Source organism: Rhinolophus hipposideros (assembly GCF_964194185.1).
Source record: "Rhinolophus hipposideros genome assembly, chromosome: 16".
Taxonomy (NCBI): domain Eukaryota; kingdom Metazoa; phylum Chordata; class Mammalia; order Chiroptera; family Rhinolophidae; genus Rhinolophus; species Rhinolophus hipposideros.
Window position 1 is genome coordinate 49,722,779 of NC_138062.1, and position 20,065 is coordinate 49,742,843.

Here is a 20,065-nt window from a genome sequence, read left to right on the forward strand (position 1 = left end):
TCAGAACAGTTTTAAAAAATCATAAGCAGCCAGGACACAAGGAAGGGAGCCAAGGGGGAGGGACTGAAATAGAGGAAGGATGCTAGAGCCAAAAAGAGAGGAAGTGGAGTGTCAGAACGTTAGACAGCACGTGGCTAGTGACTATTACATACTCACGAGGGAGGAAGTTGGGCTGAACGAGTCAGATAATGAAGGGTTGAGGGAGGCTAATTCTGCTTTTCAGATCTTTTCATTTGTCTTGATTTCTTTTGTATACCTCCAGAGATGGGGAGCTCACTCCCAAGGGAGACAGCATGGGCACTGGCACCTGTCAAAATGTTTGATGCAACATGATTTTCCAAGTATTGCCAGCCATATGTAAAAGGGCTGAATGAGATTGGGGAGGGAGGGGTGCCCCTGTGAGCCAGGCAGTCAGTCCCTGCCACAGGCTGGATCTTGAATCAGGCCCATCTGAGTTCTCATCTCTGCTCTACCACTTATGGGCCCGTGACTTCATCTCTCCAAGCCTAAGTTTTCTCTCCTTTCCTTTGAAATGACCCTGATAATAGCACATACCTCAGAGGACCAGGCATGTACTTAATGAGCTAGTGGAATGAAATGCCTGGCACACAGCAGGTGCACAAGTGGGTTGCCTCGCTCCAGGCCCATAGCGCCCTGGAATGTCTCAAACACACTGTCCTTTGCTAGCTCTACAACTTCACAGGCGCATGCGCTTCTGCCTCACGTGCTCTTGCCCCACGACCCACACCTGGCAAACCGCCACATATCCCCCAAAGTCCGAACTATAAGATACCTTTCTTTGCTCTGTTCAAGCCCTGACCTCGAGCCAGGAGCATCTGGGCATGATTCTGATTGGGCCCACTCTGATGTGAGGTGAGGTGAGCTCCCGGAGGGCAGGGATGGATTCTGATTGGCATGTGGTAGGCATGCAGCCAAAGTTTGTCGGATGGACGGATGGATGATCATTAGGGAGAGAAACCCAAAGCAAGACCCAAGAGCCCACCAACGCAGACCTCAAGAGGCCAAGAGGGTGCAGATAACCGGAGGGAGGGGGACTTCCGGGAGGGGTCTTCAGCGTTTCCGGTGCGGCCCCTTTAAGGGGCAGGGGCAGCGGGGGCGGGGCCAGAGGGGCGGGTGCTCCCAGCGTCAGGGCGATGCGAAGATGGCGGCGGCGGCGGCAGGGCCCCGGGTGTCTGAGGCGCCAAGCTCCTTGCTACTCGTGGTGGGAGGCGAATGCGGGTGCCCGGGGCTGCTGGCCTATGTATTGGAGGAGCTGGAACGAGGTCAGGCCGGGGCGGGGGAGCGGGACCGGGAGGAGAGAGGCGAGGGGTGGGACGGCCGAGCCCGGGTTGGGGGATGGGGCGGGGGCCCGGAGGGTGTGGCGGCCAGACCGGGCTGGGGGTGGGGGACGGCTGGATCCTAGGGGCTGGGGCCGGGACGCCGGGCGGAGGGTGGCGGGAGCCAGGAGGCCAGGCCCGGGCGGCTGGGCCAGGGGTGTGGGCGGCGCGATCAGGGGCCCGGCGCTCGGTTCCCCTCACCGTTAGGCGCGCGGCGCGGGCGGAGGCTGTGGACGGCTGCGCCCGAGCCGGGTTGCTCAGCCCCGACCCGCGTGCAGTCCGTGAAGCGGACTCGGCCCAGGCTTTGGGACCCGCGCGATTGGGCAACACGAGCGACGACTACGCTTCCCGCCCGCCGGGCTCGCCCAGGGGAGGGCGGGTCGCCTGCGTTCCCCGGGTCTTAGCAGCCTGGCTGTCCCGGAGGGAGGAGCAGGGATGGGAGGGCCGGGCCTGCAGCCCCAGGGCCCACTTTCCGGGGCACCGCAAGTTGCTGCTAATTGGAGTGTGGGCGAGTGCGGCCTTCCCAAGAGATTGGCACCCGGGGAGGTGAGTCATAGGTGCACCTGCAAGGTTCACTTCACCTGCAGCTACTTGGCACGGTGGGACCCGCTGGCGTGGTGCACCACACACCGTGGTTGCAGGGCATTCATCTCTCCAATTGGCAGGGCCTGGGGTCCGTCGCCTGTAAAATGGGGGGCAGCACACACCTCTCTTCTTCCCTTGGGGAATGTTCCCCTGCAGGGCACAGGGTGGGGACGATTGGCAGGCCGAGCCCTGCTGTCGCAGGGCTAAACGGTCTGGTCGGGATAGACCCAAGATGAGTTCAGAGATGGAACGGATTTTTAGCTCAGTGTCAGGAGTGCCCAGACGGATGCAAAGGACAGAGGACCTGGAGGGTGGGGCGGTGTGGGAAGGGTGGCACAGCGGGGGATGGGAGTACACCGAGCAGTAGAGAAGAGCGGTGAGACCCATGGTGGGGTGAGGCAGAGGCTGGGGGCCCACACGGCCGTTCAGTGGGGGCTTTCTTGCTGATGTCCTGAATCTTCTCTGTAAAATGCCAAGTTACACTTTGGGGTCCTCAGTGCAGCTGCCGAGAGTCCGTAGCGCCCACGAGGTGGTTCTGTTTCCAGGCTGTCACTGCAGCTTGAGGGGAGGGGGCTGATTTCCCACCTCGCTTCCCCTCCCCCCACCAGGCATCCGGTCCTGGGACATTGACCCTGGCATCTGCAGCCTGGATGAGCAGCTCAAGGTCTTCGTGTCCCGGCACTCGGCCACCTTTTCCAGCATCGTGAAAGGTGAGGCTGGGGACCCCGTGTGCCCCAGCTGCTCCCCTTCTGTGTTCATTGGGCAAGTGTTCTCTGAGTGTCTAAACAATAGCAGTAATCACCTGAGCTCTGCCCTGTGCAGAGCAGGGGCAGGCCCTGAGCCAGTGCTGTCTCAACAGCCTATGAGGCGGAACTTGTGTTTTTATCCCCCTTTGACAGATGAGGCAGCTGAGATGTAGGGGACAGGGAGACCTCCAATAAGGGGGCTTTTTGGAGGAGAAGCAGCGGGGACTGCTGTATCAGGTGGAGGGAAGGGCCCAGGCAAAGGGACAGGACATTTGGAAAGTGAGGGGCTGCTGGGTGGGCTTAGAGGGTGGAGTATGGGCCTTGTGTGACGGAATGTGTCTGGTTAGGGGCTGTGATTCCTGCACACGGTCGGGTACACAGCAGGTACTCAGTAGATGGGGAGCTGAGAAAGGAGTAAGATCGAGGAGAAATTTGGGATGCCTCGGCCAGTTTCACATAGCCTGTGGCTCCCTGGGGATTCTGGGGTGACCTGGGGTGAACAGAGCAGTTGCTGGGTGGAACCTGGCTGTCGCCGTAGCCCCCCCCTTGCCTCAGCCTGGCCTTTGAGTCAAGTCCAGGCTGCTGCAGGAGGGGAAGGAAGTGACCATCGCCTCATTGTTCAAGCAGTTCCAGGTGGCTTCCTGACCTCTTACAGGATGGGGGCGGGGCTGGAAATCCCATGTCGGCCTTGTGTGACCTCAATGGCCACTTCCCCTCTTTGTGCCTTGGTTTCCCCACCTGAATTGGGCAATATCTGGGTGTGTGATAAGAAACACGTGATAAACTGCTAAAGGTTGACTGGAGCTAGAATGTCCTTCCCTCTCCGGCCTTGGGACCTGGGTCTCCATATTCAAAGCACATCTGGGCTCCGAAGGACAGACCCGGGTTGGCATCCCAGAATCAACCCTACTCCCCTCTTGTGGCCCATAAGGCCTCCCCACCTTCAGCTCCCTCCTGTTGCTCCTTGCTCCAGCTCCCCCCCCCCCCGCCCCCCCGCCCCGCCACTTCCCGATCTTCCCACAGTCCTGCCTCAGGGCCCATGTTCCCTCATTGGTCCTCCTTGGGCTCAGACTCCTTGCCTATAAAATGGGGATGGGGATGACATCTCCCACAGGGCTGATAGCTGTGAATTGGGCCCCACAAGTGGTGGCCTTGTTGTAACCGCTGTTTCCAGCGCGAGGCCTGCCAAGGCAAGCTTCCTACCATGTGGGCCAGCTCTGCCTTGCTGGGGTTCCCGGGAAATGGATCTCGGAGGGGCTTGTGGCTGCCTGCGGTCACATAGGGAGGAAAGGTTCAACCTGGGGACAACCTGACCCCACGCACATGGCCCAGCCCCAAACTCACAGGGTCTGATTCCCCCACAGGTCAGCGTAGCCTGCACCACCGCGGAGACACCCTGGATACCCTGGTCCTTCTGAACCCATCAGACAAGTCCCTGTGTGACGAGGTAGGGACTAGTCAGCTCCCGGAGGGAGCGAGCTGCAGGGATCTGCGCATGTCCCATCCTGATCTCTGTCCCTAACTTCCAGCCTGAAAATCCTTCTGGGCACTCAGCAGCAGCACCCCCTCCTCCAGGAAGCCTCCCCCACCCCCCATGGCTCCAGCCTTAATTTATTCCTTCCTCAGGGGTGATGATGAGAGCAGGTAGGATCAGAAAGGCTGGAGTCTGGGAGGAAAGAATGGGATAGGGAAGGTCTGGAAGTGGGAAGGCGGGACCCAACTGATTGCATTTTGTGCATTCCCTCAGTCTGGGCCCCAGTTGTCTGAATTGACTTCTTAATACTTCTAGCTCGGGGACGTCTGCATCCTTCCAATTATGTATGAGAAAAATGAACAAGATAAGAGCCCCAGGGCACCCTCTAGAGACCCTTATACAGGTTAATTTCTCTAATCAAAAATCCTCTCAAGGGGCTCAGAAGGAGATAGCCAGACACAGATATCCTCTTCCCCCTGGCCCTGGGGTTGGACCGTAGGGAGAGGTGGGCTTGAGAGAGCCCTGAAACTGTATGGAGGGCTTCCAGGAGGAGGGGCACTGGAGCCAGGATTTATAGGATGAGCAGGAGTTGGGCGGAGTGTGGGAGCAGGGCCCAGCAGGAGGCCTGTACGCTACCTTCCCAGCTTCTAGTCAAACACTGGCCTGGCTGCGGGGTAGGGACTTGAGTGGGGTGATTATCCATAGATTTGGGGTTGGAGGCCACCCCAAAGGGGGTGCTAGATATGTCACCGTACAGAATAGGGCCTTTAACAGTCTCCTCCTCCCTCAGCTCCGAAACCTTCTGTTGGATCCTGCCCCTCATAAGTTACTGGTGCTGTCCGGGCCCTGCCTGGAGGAAACAGGGGAGCTGCTGCTCCAGACAGGGGGCTTCTCCCCCTGCCACTTCCTGCAGGTCCTGGGGGACAAAGAGGTAAGCTGCCCCCTCCCCATTCTGCTTCCCTGCTCTGCTGTTCCCTGAGTCCCATCCCTCTGTGAAAAGGTGGTGGTAGACACATTTTCTTCCTGTCGTCAGGACCCAGTCCCATCACCCACTATAGTGTGTGGTTCAGGCTGGGCCTGTGGATCAGCAGATACCCCCGAGTCCTCAAGGAGCACGCCAGATTCTAGGGCCCAGCTAGGATGGAGCTAGACAGCGTTCCTTCCGGAGCCCTTAGTCCGGATAGGGCAGATGAGTAAAATCTTTGGAAACCACGTGTTCGCGTTGTAGTGAGTAATGTGATGATGGTGAGAGAATAGCCAGGAAGGGGATGGGAAGGCTTCCCTGGAGGGAGCTGGGCTCTAAGAGGAGGGAACAGCAAGTATCCTGCGCCAGGGAGAGTGGGAGAAGAAGGGAGGGAGAGAGCGGGGGAGGCAGGACTGGGGAAGGGCTGTTTTTGTCCTGCAGGTGACAAGGGACCCTCCCAGCCACAGGAGGCAGGACAAGGAGTGTCCTTATCCCGTTTTCCCAAGGGGCTGGGTGTTGCCTGGCTCTAGGTGGCCCCGTAACCATTTTCCCTTTCTGCAGATCCGGGATCTCCTGGCTTCTGCAGCCCCACCTGCTGACCCACCCAAGCTCACCATCACCTGCCCAACTTTCGGTGACTGGGCCCAGCTGGCACTTGAAGTACCTGGCCTCCAGGACAGGCTCCAGCTGCGGCTGAACCCGCCCTTGCAGCGGCCAGCCTCTGAGGGCTTGCGTGAGTTCCTGGAGTATGTGGCCGAGTCGCTGGAGCTGCCGTCCCCCTTCGAGCTGCTTGAGCCACCAGCATCCGTGGGCTTCCTCAGGCTTGCCCGGCCCTGCTGCTACATCTTCCCCGGCGGCCTTGGAGATGCCGCCTTCTTTGCTGTCAATGGCTTCACCATGCTGGTCAACGGTGGCTCGAACCCCAAGTCGACCTTCTGGAAGCTGGTGCGGCACCTGGACCGGGTAGACGCTGTGCTTGTGACGCATGCTGGCGCCGACAGCCTCCCAGGCCTCAACAGTCTGCTGCAGCGCAAGCTCGCTGAGCGTGAGGAGGCCGCAGCCGCTGGGGGCTCTGAGGACGACAGGCTGCGCAGGCTCGTCTCACCCAGCCTGGGTGTCGTCTTCCTCAATGCCCAGGAGGCTGCCTCGCGTCTGGTGCGTGGTGAGGACGAGGCGGAGCTGACCCGGAGCCTCCTGGCTCGGCTGGGCATTGCGCCCCTGCCCCTGAGCCGAGGGCTGCTGCCGGCCGAGCCCACGGTGCTCTTTCAGAAGATGGGTGTGGGCCGGCTGGACATGTATGTGCTGCACCCGCCCTCGGCCGGTGCCGAGGGCTCGCTGGCCTCCGTGTGTGCCCTGCTGGTGTGGCACCCTGCGGGCCCCACTGAGAAGGTAGTGCGTGTGCTGTTTCCTGGCTGCACACCACGTGCCCGCCTCCTGGATGGCCTGGTCCGCCTGCAGCACTTGGGGTTCTTGCGGGAGCCTGTGGTGACCCCCCAAGATCTGGCAGGGCCTAAGCGTGCCGAGAGCAAGGAAAGTGTGGGCTCCCGGAACAGCTCGAGGAGAGAGGGCCGGACTACGGTGCCTGCCAGGCCTGCCCAGGAGCGCCCTGTGGTGGCCCGGAAGGAGCCGTCACGGGCCGAGGCCCCTCGCAGGGCTGAGAAAGAAGCTAGGCCCCCTCGAGAGGTGAAGAAGGACCCCAAGTCGAGTATGCCTCAGACCCAGCCCCGGGAAATGCGCCGGGCAGCCTCCGCTGTGGTCAGTGGCAAGAAGCCAGGTGCCCAGGCAACCCCCAAACCCCGAAGAGCACCCACCACTCCCCGCCAGGTGGTCCCATCGGTGGAGAATGGGCCCCGTATCCTCCCCAGCTTCCGGTGCAAAGAAGCCAGCCCCCCCATGGAGGCCTGCAGCTCTCCAGGCCCCCAGCTGGTGGCCACACCAAGCCAGGGGAGCAGCCTGGAGCTGGGGTTAAGCCCCGCCAGGGAGGACAGTGACAGCACGGAGGAGAAGAAGCGGGAGCAGCTGGTGTCCACTGGCACTCCCCGACCGCACAGCACCCCCTCGCCTCCTGGAGCCTGCCAAGGCCTGGCTGAGGGCAGCAGGCAGCTGTCACTGAGCCCGCTGCGGGGTGGGGAGCCCGGGCCTGATGTCTCCCCCACAGTGACCACACCCTCCCTGCCCGCGGAGGTGGGCTCCCCGCATTCCACAGAGGTGGATGAGTCCCTGTCCGTCTCCTTTGAGCAGGTGCTGCCCCCGCCCTCCGCCCCCATGAGTGAGGCCGGGCTGAGCCTTCCACTTCGAGGCCCCCGGGTGCGGCGCTCGGCCTCCCCGCAGGATGTGGACCTGTGCCTGGTGTCGCCCTGTGAGTTTGAACACCGCAAGGCTGTGCCCCTGGCGCCAGCTGCTGCGTCCCCTGGCAGCTCCAATGACAGCAGTGCCCGGTCCCAGGAGCAGGCGAGCGCTCTGGGGGCTGAGGAGACCCCGCCCACGTCTGTCAGCGAGTCTTTGCCCACGCTGTCTGACTCAGATCCGCTGCCTGCTGCCCCTGGCACTGCAGACTCAGATGAGGACACGGAGGGCTTTGGGGTCCCTCGCCGCCACCCGCTGCCCGACCCTCTCAAGGTCCCGCCACCACTGCCCACTCCGCCCAGCCTCTGCATGGTCGACCCCGAGCTGCTGCCCCCAGGACAGGCCCGGCTGACAGAGGGCCTCAGCCGTACCCGGAAGTCCCTGGTCCGCCCCACTGCCAGCACTGCTGCCCCCAAAGCCACTCCAGTGACCACTGCCAAGACCAAGGGGCTGGCTGGTGGGGAGCGGACCAGTCGGCCACTCAGCGCCCGAAGTGAGCCCAGTGACAAGGGAGGTCGGGCACCCCTGTCCAGAAAGTCCTCAGTCCCCAAGACGGCCACTCGGGGCCCCTCCGGTAAGTAAGTACCTGGGGGCTGGAATTCTGCAGTGGGTTACCAGCCCAAGTCTTCCTGTCCCTAATGCTGTGTAGCTTTAGCCACACCTGCCACCCTCTCTGGGCCTCACCTATAAATTTCGCCTATAAAATGGAAGCTTTGGCCTCACCGTTGAAACACTTGCAATTCTAAGTTGCTCAACCAGTGCTGTCAACAGAAGCATCCAGTGAGCCCATTTGTCACGGTGGATTTGCAAGTAGCCACAGTGAATGGAAAGGAACAGGTGAAGTTAATAGTACGTTTTATGTAACTGTCGAAGTTCCTGCGAGCAGGCCCAGTTCAATGACTGGCTAGGAGGACCCAGCATATAGTTATACTCTTGGCTGCGATGTATGAGAACAAAAGCATGTAGAGCAGGATCAGAGAAAAGGCACAGGGTGGTGGGGCAACACAGGATGGGGGACGCAACATCCCCAGGAAACCAGGCACAAGCTCCTCGAGTCCTCTCCCAGTGGAGTCACATACCACGTGCTTAATTCCTGAGCCACAAGCTGTGATAACACGGGAGAAGTGGCCTCCCCAGGGGAGAGACCATTAGAGGCTCATCACAGGGTTTCTGTTGGGGGCTGGTCACTTGGCACCTCTGCCTGGCTCATACCCCAGTTCCAGACACCTCAGAAAGGGGAGAGTGGTTCCAGCCTAAAACACATTGCTGTATGGACACTTACTGTGGGAGCGAGTCTCAAATATCAGTTCCCAAATGTCAGCCCCAGGCCAGCGCCCTGGGGGCTGAGGAGACAGCGCCCACACTGTCTGACTGGGATACCCTGCCTGCCACCCGTGGCCGTCCTAAGGATGGCAGTCTGGGCCTGCCTTGCTAAAGTTTTTGTCCAGTTTTCCTTAATTGGGATGAAATGTACCACCTTAGCCATTTTAAGTGTCCGGTTCAGTGGCGTTAAGCACGTTCACACTGTTGTACAGCCGTCGTCACCCTCCGTCTGCTGCGCTCCTTTCATCTTGCAAACTGAAAGCGGTCCCCATTAAACTCGAACGCCTCATCCCCTTCCCCCGCTGCTAGCAGCCTCTTTCCTATTTTCTGTCTCTGAATCTGACTCCTCTAGGGACCTCATTCATACAAGTGGGGTCAGACAGTGTTTTGTCCTGTTGTGTCTGGCTTATTTCACCGAGCATAATGTCCTCATGGTTCATCCATGTTGTAGCAGGTGTCAGAATTTCCTTCCTTTTTAAGGCTGAATAATATTCCGTTGTATGGATGGACCACATTTTGTTTATTTATCCGTCCATGGACACCTGGGTTGCCTCTACCTTTTGGCGGCTGTAAATCACACTGCTGTGAACATCTCTTCAAGGCCCTGCTTTCAATTCTTTTGATAATACGTAGAAGTGGAATTGCTGGATCATGTGGTAATTCTGTATTTAATTTTTTGAGGCCCCTCCGTACTGTTTCCACGACAGCTGCCCCACCAGCAGTGCACAGGGGTTCCAGTTTCTCCACATGCTCACCAACACTTATTTTCTGCTTTTTTGAGAGGAACCATCCTGATGGGTATGAAGTGGTATCTTGGGGTTTTGAATCACATTTCCCTGATGATTAGTGATGTTGAGTATCTAGTCATCTGTTTGTTGGCCATTTATGTTGTCTTTGGAAAAAGACTACGAAGTTGACTTAAATCCTTTGCCCATTTTTGAATTGGGTTGTTTGTCTTTTTGTTGTTAGGTTGTGAGAGTTCTCTGTATTCTGGATATGAATCCCTTACCAGATACGTGATTTCAGGGTTCAGGGTCATGTGTGAGGCCCCAAGTACAGCTGCCCCAGCTCCATCCAGGCCGCCCCGTCCTGAGTTTCCCTTTTGTAACTCCATGCCTCCCATACCACCTCTGGCTCTCCATCGCCCTTTAGGCAGGGATTTTTGTCTCTGCCTATTTCTTTGCAATATTTTCTCTGTTCCATGGGGTGCCTTTTTACTCTGTTGATACTGTCCTCTGATGCACAAAGTCTTTGCTTTTTTAAAACAAAGTCCAGTTTGTCATTTTTCTTTTGTTGCCTATGGTTTTGGTGTCATATCCAAGAAATCTGTTGTCATGAAGCTTTTGCCTCATGTTTTTTTCTAAAAGTTTTATAATTTTAGCTGTTATATTTTGCTCTTTGGCTTAAGTCAATTTTGAGTTAATTTTTTAATATGGTGCGAAATGAGTTCAACTTCATTGTTTTGCATGTGGATATCCAGGTTTCCTAACACCATTTGTTGGAAAAGACTGTCTTTTTCACCACGTGGTGGCATTGAATGGTCTTTGCACCTTTGTCAAAAAACATTTGAATATATATGTGAGGGTTTATTTCTGGGCTCTTTATTCCATTGATCATTTTTGATCTTACTATTTTGAGTCTTCTCTCTTATTTTCTTTATGTAGCTAAAGATTTGTCAATTTTGTTAATCGTTTCAAAGAATCAACTTTGGATTTCATTGCTTTTCTTCTGTGTTGTTTTTCCCATTCTCTGTTTTATTGATCTCTGCTCTAATCTTTATTTCTTTTCTTTTGCTAGCTTTACATTTACTTTTGTTCTTCTTTTTTAGTTCCTTAAGGTGTACAGTTAGGTTGTTAATTTGAGATCTTCTTTTTTAATGAAAGCTTTTTAAATATAAGTTTATAACTACAAACTTCCCCGTTAGCACTGCTTTCTCCCAGATTCCGTCTTTTCTTTTAACAGTTGGATTATAATGTAGGTCTCTGGGTTCATCCTACTTGTACTTCATTAAGCTTCTTGGATGTTTATATTCATGTCTTTCATCAAATACGGGAAATCTGGAGCTATTACTTCTTTAAATAATTTTTCTGCCCCTTTCTCTCTTTCTGGGAATCCCACAATATGTGTGTTGGTGGTGTTCAGCAGGTTCCTTAGACTCTGTGTTCACTTTCTTTAATTTTTTTTCTTTCTGTTCTTCAGACTTAGTATTATTTCCATTGTCCTATCATCAATTTCACTGATTCTTCTGCCTGTCAAATCTTGAACTAAATCCCTCAAGTAAATGCTTCATTTCAGTTATTGTATTTTTTCAGCTGCAGAATTTCTCTTTAGTTTGTGTTTATGTTGTCTATCTCCTTATTGATTTTCTGTTTTGTTTATACATTGTTTTCTTGATTTTCTCCGTGTCTTCCTTTAGTACTTTGAGGATCTTTCAGACAGTTTGTTTTGAGGACTTTGTAAGTCCACCATTTGTTCTTTGTCAGGGAAGGTTTTTGTTGATTTCTTTTTCCTTTGAATGGTCCATACTTTTCTGTTTCTTTATGTGCCTTGGGATTTTTAAAAAACTGGACGTTTAAATGTAATATGGGGTAACTCTGGAGATCCAAATTTTCCCCTTCCCCAAGTTTTGCTGTGGCTTTTTGTGTGTGTTTAATTATCATGGACTGTCTCTATGCCAGAGGTGGGTCTGAGGTGTAAACATAAGGTGTTCTCCATCTTTTCTCAGCTCTTGTCTAAGCTCCCCTATACATGTAGTTGCTTTTGAATATCTTGGTCCTTAAAGATCTGGCTCCCAGAAGGGGAGAAAAAAGAAGAAATGTGCAGTCCTTTAAATGCCAGTAAGTCCCTTCAACTTGAGGGGGAGAGGCTGCAATACAATTGTCCTCCAAGTGAGGAGAGGGATTCCTGGTGCTTCCTACTGCGCCATGCTCCCAGAGTCCTCCCGCTGTGGTCACTCTTTCCTGCAGACTACTATGTCAAGATACTTCAACGTGTAGTCAACATAAATAAAATTAGTAGATAGTTCCCTTTCTTTTTTCCACCTTAAGTTTTGGAAACCTGGTATGTGTTTGACATTCCCAGCTCCTATGGGCTCACACACGCCATGTTACGGTGCTTGGTGGCCACTGCATTGGTTAGCGCAGGCCTAGAATTACCTGGCGAGAAAGCAGTGACAACAACAGTAATAATAATTGTAGCTCATAGTTACAGAGCACTTGCTTGTGGGCTGGGCCCTGTTCCAGGTGCCCAGGATAGCCCTGCCCTGTAGGAGCTGTGGGTATCTCTGGCTTCTCTCCCCACATGGCCTGCCCTTGGCTCCTGGCCACCCTGGTCTCTCGAGTCCCTGAGCCTGAGCACCCACTGAACTACCACCTCATGTCCTTGGGCAGGTTCCAAGGGAGGCCCCTGGTGGGCCCATGACCTTTGGCAGGTTAGGAGTTCCCAGCACTGTGGCAGGGAGAGGGTGGTCCCCCAAGGCCCTTGGTAAAGGCTGGCACCTGGATGCTGGGGTCATCTGAGGCTCTGTCTGCCAGGGAGTTTGGTCTCTTTGCAGAGGCCACAGGTTTGGCCATTCAGGGTTCCGACTCTCCATTGCTATGTAAGCAAATTGTCTTAAAGGGCCAGAGGGTAAACTTTTTTTTTCTTTTTGCGGGTGGGACAGTCTCTGTCCCACACTCAGCCTGGCCTTTGTAGCACAAAATCATCTCAGTAAGTAACTGATTATTCCAGTAAAACTGTCTTTACAAAAGCAGGCGGTTGCAGTTTTGCCTGTGGGTCATAGCTTGCCGGCCCTTTATTCTACCCGTCGTCCTGCCCACGGTTCCCCTTGTCTTCTCCTTGCCCTTCCACTTCTGCCTCTCCTGTCTCCCTTGCGCTTTCTATAGCCACAATGGCTTCTCTTCCTGAGGCTCCAAGCAGGATCCTCACCACCACGGTCCCCAGTTTCAAGTGAGGGAACACCAGAATGAATGAAACTAGGGCATTCTGCAAATGCCCCCGCAGCCCTCTAGGCCCACACCCTGAGCTGGGCAACGTTTATGATCATAAGCTGTGAGGCATCTGGCAGGTTTCCTGTGCCCAAGACCTCTGTGAGGTGGTTACGAGTTCACTCACCCCAGAGTGGTGGCCTTGTCCCCCTTGCACAGGCTCTGGGTTCAGGGTCATGTGTGAGGCCCCAAGTACAGCTGCCCCAGCTCCATCCAGGCCGCCCCGTCCTGAGTTTCCCTTTTGTAACTCCATGCCTCCCATACCACCTCTGGCTCTCCATCGCCCTTTAGGCAGGGATTTTTGTCTCTGTCGCTATCATGTCCCCAGGGCCTGGTGCCCAGGAGGTCTCAATAAGTATCCCTTGAGTAACTGAACAGATGGATGCTGCAGTAGCAGCAGAGCATTCCAAGCAACAGCTGCTTTCAGGACTCAAATGTCAAAAACCCCTTCTTCCAGGAAGACCTCTGTGATTGTCCCCTCCTTCTGGCCCTGAGGATGTCTGTGCCTAGGGACTGGCCAGGGAGGGTCTAGGCATGAAGAGGTGGCCAAGGGTATTTGCAGAGTTCATTACGTAACTGTCTGTGCCAGGGAGGGCTTGTCACCCAATCATAACACAGACTAAGCTTCGTGCTGAGAAGGGAGCCACTCAGAGGTGCAGGTAGAGCTGGGAGCCTTGTCCCAGGCTCTGAGTCTCAGCTTCTTCCCAGTCCCAGGAGTTCACACTGATCCCATCCCTCTTATCCACAGGGTCAGCTGGCAGCCGGCCAGGTGGGTTGGAGGCCTCACCTGGCTCCCCTGTCTACCTTGACCTGGCCTACCTGCCCAGTGGGGGCAGCGCCTGCCTGGTGGATGAGGAGTTCTTCCGGCGGGTGCGTGCGCTCTGCTACGTCATCAGCGGCCAGGGCCAGCACAAGGAAGAGGGCATGCGGGCTGTCCTGGATGCATTGCTGGCTGGCAAGCAGCAGTGGGACCGTGATCTCCAGGTGTGTGACCCGGAGGGGGCCTCAGGCAGTCTTGGCGCAGGACGGGGTGAGCGCCTCCTGGTGTCTTCATGTTGAACTCATACAGAGGAGGGACTGGGTCTCAGAGAGACTCAGCTGTATTTCCAAGGCTGCAAGGAAAGGAGGGCAAAGGCAGGAGTTCCCCCAGTTCTCACGATGCTGTTCCTGTCATGTCCACTTCCTCGCCCACTTGGGGCAGCCTGGGCAAGGACGCAGGGTGGGGCGAATTTGCTCACCTTCCCTGACCCCTTGCTCTTCACTGCCCCGCGGTCACGTGAATTGGCCAGGAGGAACAGGTGGGGGGGGGGTATCTACACCGTTGAGAAAGAGGGCTGGGGTCGTCCCCCAAGGAAGCCTTGAAACAGAGCCTTGAAGGTTGAAGAGTGAGGCAAATTTAGGTATAGGGAGGAGCTTCTAGGTACGTGGCTGCCCACTTGGCATGTGAGTGTGCCACCCCCTGCCTTGCACACAGCTTACAAAGCATCCGGGAGGGAGAGTCTGGGCACGGGGCACAGCGTGGGCAAAGGCCTGGAGGTAGCCTCCAGGAGCGGGAGGTACAGAGAGGGCTACACGGAGCTGTGGCTCGTCTCCTGGACTGTAAGAGGCTCCTTTGGGTGCTGTGGGGAACAAAAGGGACTTTAGGGACGGGCTGGCTGCTGGCTGCAGGCATCCAGGTGAAAGATAAGGCAGACAGAGCACATGTGAGCTGTGGCTGCCTAGCGGCTGAGCCAAGAAGGCACCCTTCCCACTGTCTATCTGTCCCACCTGCAGGTGACCCTGATCCCCACCTTCGACTCAATGGCCATGCACGAGTGGTACGAAGAGACTCACGCCCAGCACCAGGCGCTGGGTGTCACGGTGCTGGGCAGTAACAGCACGGTGTCCATGCAGGATGAGGCTTTCCCTGCCTGCAAGGTGGAGTTCTAGTCCTGCCCCGCCCACCCCCACCCCTCAGCCCAAATCTGCCACTGTGCTGAGAGTCACTGCATCAGAAATAAACCAAGTGCTCCGCTGAGCTGTAGCCTCGGTTCCTTCTGCTGACAGGAGACTTGTCGGCACTCAGGACAATCATTTCCACTGTGGGCCCCCAGGTCAGGCATGCTCTGGCCTCCATGACGCAGGAGAGGGCATGTTTCTCCAGCAGTGCTCGCTGGCAGTGGCCCCTGGACCTCCAGCCCACCCTGCCCATTATGCGGGGCCCCTGTTACAGACAGAGAAGGCAGCTGCTGGACCCTTCCGTACAGACTGACCCATGGCCGAGGTGAGATTAGAACCCACCTCTGCTCCGAAGCCATCAAACAGAAGCTGCCCTCTTCCTGGAGAGAATTGATACTCTTGTCGGCAGAGGCACAGCTACAGGGAGATCGTAGAAGAGGAATTTGAAACCCAGAGGTTGCAAACATCAGTTTGCCAATGAGCCCCTGCCCTGAGGGCTGCACATACAGAAACTCCTAGATAAAATTTTAGATAAGACGTCATCTGTACTAGGTTGAATGGTGACCCCAAAAAGCATGTCCAAGACCTGTAAATGTGACTGGCTGTGGGAAAAGGGTCTTTGCATATGTAATTAAGTGAAGGCTCGAGATGAGATCCTCTTAGATTAGGGTGGCCCTAAATCCAATTACACTGTCCTTGTAAGGGATAGAAGGGGAGACACAGACCCTCAGGAGAAGGCTGTGTGCAGATGGAGGCAGAGATTGGAGCGAGGTGGCCATAAGCCGAGGAATCAGAGCCCCCAGAAGTTGTAAGAGGTGAGGAAGTCTCCCCTAGAACCTCCTGAAGGAACCAAGCCTACTCACCCGTTTTAAGCCCCTCAATTTATCTGATTTGTGACACACCAGCAGCTGTCCCAAGGCGATCAGCACTGCTCTCCTCCCTGGCCACTGTGGCTTTGTAGGATTCCGTGGTACAGAGCCTTTCCTTTGGCTGTGTCAGTCAATGAATTAGTTCATTCAGGCTGCTGTAACAATACCACAGAGCAGGCGGCTTAAACAGCAGACACGTAATTCTCGAGGTTCTGGAGGCTGGAAGTCCAGGATCAGTGTGCCAGGGTGGTGAGGCTCGGTGTGGGCCTCGTCCTGGCGTGTACACAGCTGCCTGCCTGTGTCCTCACATGGCCGGGGAGAGAGAGCAGGTTCTCCTGAGTCCCTTATAAAGGCACCAATCCCGTCATGAGGGCTCTACCATCCTGGACTCGTCGAACCTAAGTGGCCTCCCCAAGGCCCTACCTCCTAACATCATCCCATTGGGGATTTGGCCTTCAACATAGGAATTTGGGTGGGGGACACAATTCAGGCCTTAACGGGTGGGGATCAGAGTCACAGGGCCGGTGGCAGGCATGGAGATCTCTACTTCGTGTTTAAAATTTTCATAAGCTGCCGGTGGGGAGTGGGGTCTGGGCTTCTGCCCTAAATACTTGGATCTTTCCCTGCCCTTCACATTTCTGGTGTTGCTGTGTTTCTCATCACCCTCACTCAGCATCCCAGCTTGACAGAACTTTCACCTCTGAGAACATCAGGAGATGGGAAGGGGACACAGGGCAGCCAATCAGACTGATCGGGCTCCCACCAGGAAGCATTTCATTGCCCAAAGCAAGTCATGTGACTGCCTAGCTCAGGAGCTGAAAGGCACTACAGTTCCTGAACCTGGAAGGAGGAGAATCAGAAATAGTGGTGAAAATCAACTAATGACCACTGACAAGCCATCCATCTCCCCTGCCCCCCACACACACACACTGCAAAGAGAATTTCGCCCTGGCTGGGGGTTGGCAAAGTTTCTGTGAGAAGCCAGATAGTTTTGGGGGTGTGGTGTTTTTTTTTGTTTTTTTTTTTTTTGGTGTTATGACCCCTGCAGTCTGTCCAGACCACTCAACTCGGCTGTTGTATTCCAATAAAACTTTGTAACTGACCTTTTCCCATCTGCATACTAGAATAGCTAGTAGCCTGGAGTCCCCCCACCCCCATCCATCTTCCCTTCTCTCTTTCTCTTCTCTCTGTCTCTTCCTCCCCTCTGCCCAGTCTGTCCGACAGCTGTCTAGCCCAGCCAACACAGGAGCAGCCACTGAAAATACCCTTGCAGCAGCAAAGCACCTGGGGCCCCTGGCCAGTGCAGGAGCTGGATGTGCGCCCTTGGCTCACGCACCCACTCTCTGCACCACCTGCTTCCTGGCAGCTCCTCCCCGATACTCACCCTGCACTTGAGCCACACCGCCTGGGATTTCTCAGTGTTGCTTCAACATCCAGGTCCCGCCTCCAGACCTTTGCACCTGTGATGTCCTCTCTCCAGAATGCCACCATCAGGCCAGTCATCATTCAGCAAATGCTGACCTCACAGGGCAAACTGTCAAGAGGCGTAGCCGACACAGGAGACCACAATCCACAGGGTTGGGGTGGTGGGTGGCATGTAGCACCAGAGGAGGCGCTCACACTGCCTCGAGTTGATGCAAAGACTCAAGCCAAGTTAGGGGAAGCGGGAGAGCACCCCTGCGGAGAGGCCCACAGCCTCAGAGGAACTGAGAGGAGACTAGTAACTGAAGCTCCTGAAACCGGGTGGCTGCAGGGCCCTGCAGGCCCCACTGAGCAGTTGCAAGTTCCCCTTCATGGGGCTGAGGGTGGGGCCAAGCTGGGGAGCATTGAGAAGGCTAGGTTTGGGGCACAGCATTTGGAGATGCTGGGGAAGAGAAGGGTGTGGGGCTGGGGGCCTGGATCCCTGGTGGGGTATAGCTGGGACACTTTACTGGGAAGATGTGGGCTTTTGGGAGGCAGTGATAGAAACAGAGGGTGGCCTCTCCTGGGAAAAGCAGCACAATAACTTCTTCCAAGACTCACCTCTAGGGCCCCTCCTGCAGGAAGCCCTCCCTGCTCTTCCTCTGATCCCATCCCCACCCCCAGCCCAGGCACACTGGCTCTTCCTGACCCACTCCCTTTAAAATGCCACCCTGTCCATCCTCTTGTGTTTCTAGTCTGTAGCCTGGATTGCTGCTGGGACACGCCAGGCACCTGCCCACACACAGTATGTGACTTTACCTGCCTGGCACATATTAGGTGCTCAGGAAATGTTGATTGTGTCTCAGCTTGCAGCACTTTTGGGTGATTTGGGGAATGTTATTTAACCTTTCTGGGCACCTTACCCCCCCATCTCAGAAATAAGAAAATTGGCCTGTGAACATCCAGGTGAGGTGGCCTTGGGTTGTATTGGTGCTGACTGGACCTTTGAGTTTCCTTCTGTGGCCCACTTAGCTCCAGGCACCCAGGCAGGCCTGTTCTTCATTCTGTCCTCCCCATCTCCACAGCATCTTTTAGAATCCAAGGTGAGAGCAGGTGACAGCCTTGGCACCCACCCACCTGGGTTAAGTCCTGCCTCGGACACGACACGTCTTCACTGTGTGACTTCAGAGAGTATCTTTTTGTCCACATGCCACAGTCCCCTCACCTATGAAACAAGAATCATCTCCTCTTTCCTCACCTTGCCCCTGGCCTGTGCTTGAGAGAGGCGAGTGTAGGGAGTAGAATGCAGTTCCGACCCCACCTGACAGGTGTGGGTGGTGCCGTGGCCCCCAAGGAGCTCCCAGCCTGTGGGGGGAGGGGGCTGAGCCTGACACAATGCCCCGGCCTTGCGGAGGTCAGCCCAAACCAGGTCTTCCAGGTAGGATCTGAAAGCTAAGTTACCAGTCAGATGTGGAGCTGGGAGGAGGGAGCTCCAGGCAGTGGGAACAGCAGTAGCAAAGGCCCTGGGGTGGAGCTGACTTTGTTCCACTGCAGTGACAGGGGCAGGCCTGGACTGCACAAGCCTGGAGGGCTGTGGGGAGGAGGCAGGGTTCTTGACTGGCGGCTGGGCAGTCGGGGGAGGGTTTTGAGCTGGAGAAATAAGTGATGAGTTTCTGTTTGAAAACACCCTTGTGAGTCCGAGTTAACCTCCTGAAGCCCCTCTCCCACTCTCCCTGCACCTGGAATGGAACAATGAAGCAAATGGAGGACAGACGGTGGGAGGCAGGTTTCTCACTGTTGCAGTGGGAGGTTACAGACAGGCAAGGGGAGGAGGCTAGAAGGATCCATTTAAAATAAATTAGATGTGTGTGGGGGGGGTGCAGTGGGTTAGCTCAGTTGATTGAAGCGGCAGTGCTCTTAGCAACGATCGCCACATGGGCCAGAGTGAGCCGCTCCCTCCCCTCTGCCACTAGATTGAAACAACTACCTGTCGTGGAACTGATGGGCCCTGGAAAAACACACTTAAATAAATAAAAGTTTAAAAAAAATAAAATAGATTAGATGTGGAGACATCTGCACAAACTCCTGTTTAGCTTAATATAGATACAGACATTTACATATGGAAATATTTATAGATATGTGCATATACACAGGTTGGTATACAGATATACGTCTTTCCTCTGTCAGCTGCGAGTGCCTAGAAACAGCAATACCCCAGTAAAAACGAGCACCCGTACTTCCCTAGTCTTGGTTTCTAACACCATTCTCCAGTGAAAGGCACTAAGGCTGCTCCTTGGAGAAAACTCTGATTCTCGGCCTGGCGTGGGAAATAGATGAGCTTGGAGCATTTTGTAGTGACGGAGGAAGTGCTAAGAGGAAGACACCAAGGAGGTGATGGAGGCATGTCAAAGGGACGTGAGTGCCTACTGCACCAGCTCTCAGCAGTCAAAGTTGAAACAATTTCAGCAATAAAACCAATAAAGTAATATTGGATTATAACCCAAAGTATAAAATAAATGTCCATGAGTCCATACTGATACGAATAATTGAATAAAGGAGGGATAATTGATGTATTTCCCAGGCAGAGGAATCCCAGACAATTTATGCAGATGCGCTGCCCTGGAGGAAGGGAAGTGGGCTCCTCACCCTTAGGTGTGAGCTGTCAATGGTGACTTCCTCGTGCAGAGGACAGCCAGGAAAGAGGGAAGAGAAGCTTCAGAGTGGGGCCGCCTGACAGACACCATCTCAGAGGGTGAGCAAGGTCAGCATCAGTGATAAGGCATGTGGATGGCATGTGCCCTGGTCACAGTGGGATGAAAAGGGCACTTCCCGTGAGGGGTTCTCCTCCCTAAACCCGTCACCCCAGTCCAACCATGAGAGAAACACCATACAAATTCCAGTTGTGGCAATCATCATATTATCATATTATCATATTATGTGGCAATACATATTATATACATGTATCAAATCAACATGTTGTACATCTTAAATTCGCACAATGTTGTATGTCAAATATATTTCAATATATATATTTTTTAATCCCAATCGCGGGCCATGCTACAAAACAACTGACCAGTTTTCCTTAAAACTATCAAG

The 20,065-nt window shown here is 54.8% G+C and overlaps 1 protein-coding gene across 3 annotated transcripts; it reads left to right on the top strand.

The window, feature by feature from the left end:
• Positions 1-1,143: 1,143 nt before the first annotated feature.
• MAP1S (microtubule associated protein 1S) lies at positions 1,144-17,100 on the top strand. Of its 3 annotated transcripts, XM_081077512.1 has the most exons (8): positions 1,144-1,283; positions 2,531-2,632; positions 4,033-4,115; positions 4,933-5,073; positions 5,668-8,026; positions 13,510-13,745; positions 14,535-14,678; positions 16,781-17,100. In XM_081077512.1, the coding sequence occupies exons 1-8, from the start codon at positions 1,163-1,165 to the stop codon at positions 16,961-16,963; spliced, it is 3,369 nt and encodes a 1,122-aa protein (XP_080933638.1). In that variant the 5' UTR covers positions 1,144-1,162; the 3' UTR covers positions 16,964-17,100. The 3 variants fall into 3 exon arrangements, with proteins under 3 accessions (XP_080933638.1, XP_080933639.1, XP_080933640.1); XM_081077513.1 differs by lacking the exon at positions 16,781-17,100 and having other exon boundaries at positions 14,535-16,669; XM_081077514.1 differs by lacking the exons at positions 1,144-1,283; positions 2,531-2,632; positions 4,033-4,115; positions 16,781-17,100 and adding an exon at positions 4,464-4,545 and having other exon boundaries at positions 14,535-16,669.
• The last annotated feature ends 2,965 nt before the right edge of the window (positions 17,101-20,065 follow it).

Coding starts and splice junctions, on each gene's coding strand:
- MAP1S (XM_081077512.1), top strand. CDS start 1,163: ATGGCGGCGGCGGCGGCAGGGCCCCGGGTGTCTGAGGCGCCAAGCTCC. Junction 13,746..14,534: donor AGTGGGACCGTGATCTCCAG/GTGTGTGACCCG, acceptor TCCCACCTGCAG/GTGACCCTGATCCCCACCTT. Junction 14,679..16,780: donor AGGCTTTCCCTGCCTGCAAG/GTGGAGTTCTAG, acceptor CCCTCTGCCCAG/TCTGTCCGACAGCTGTCTAG.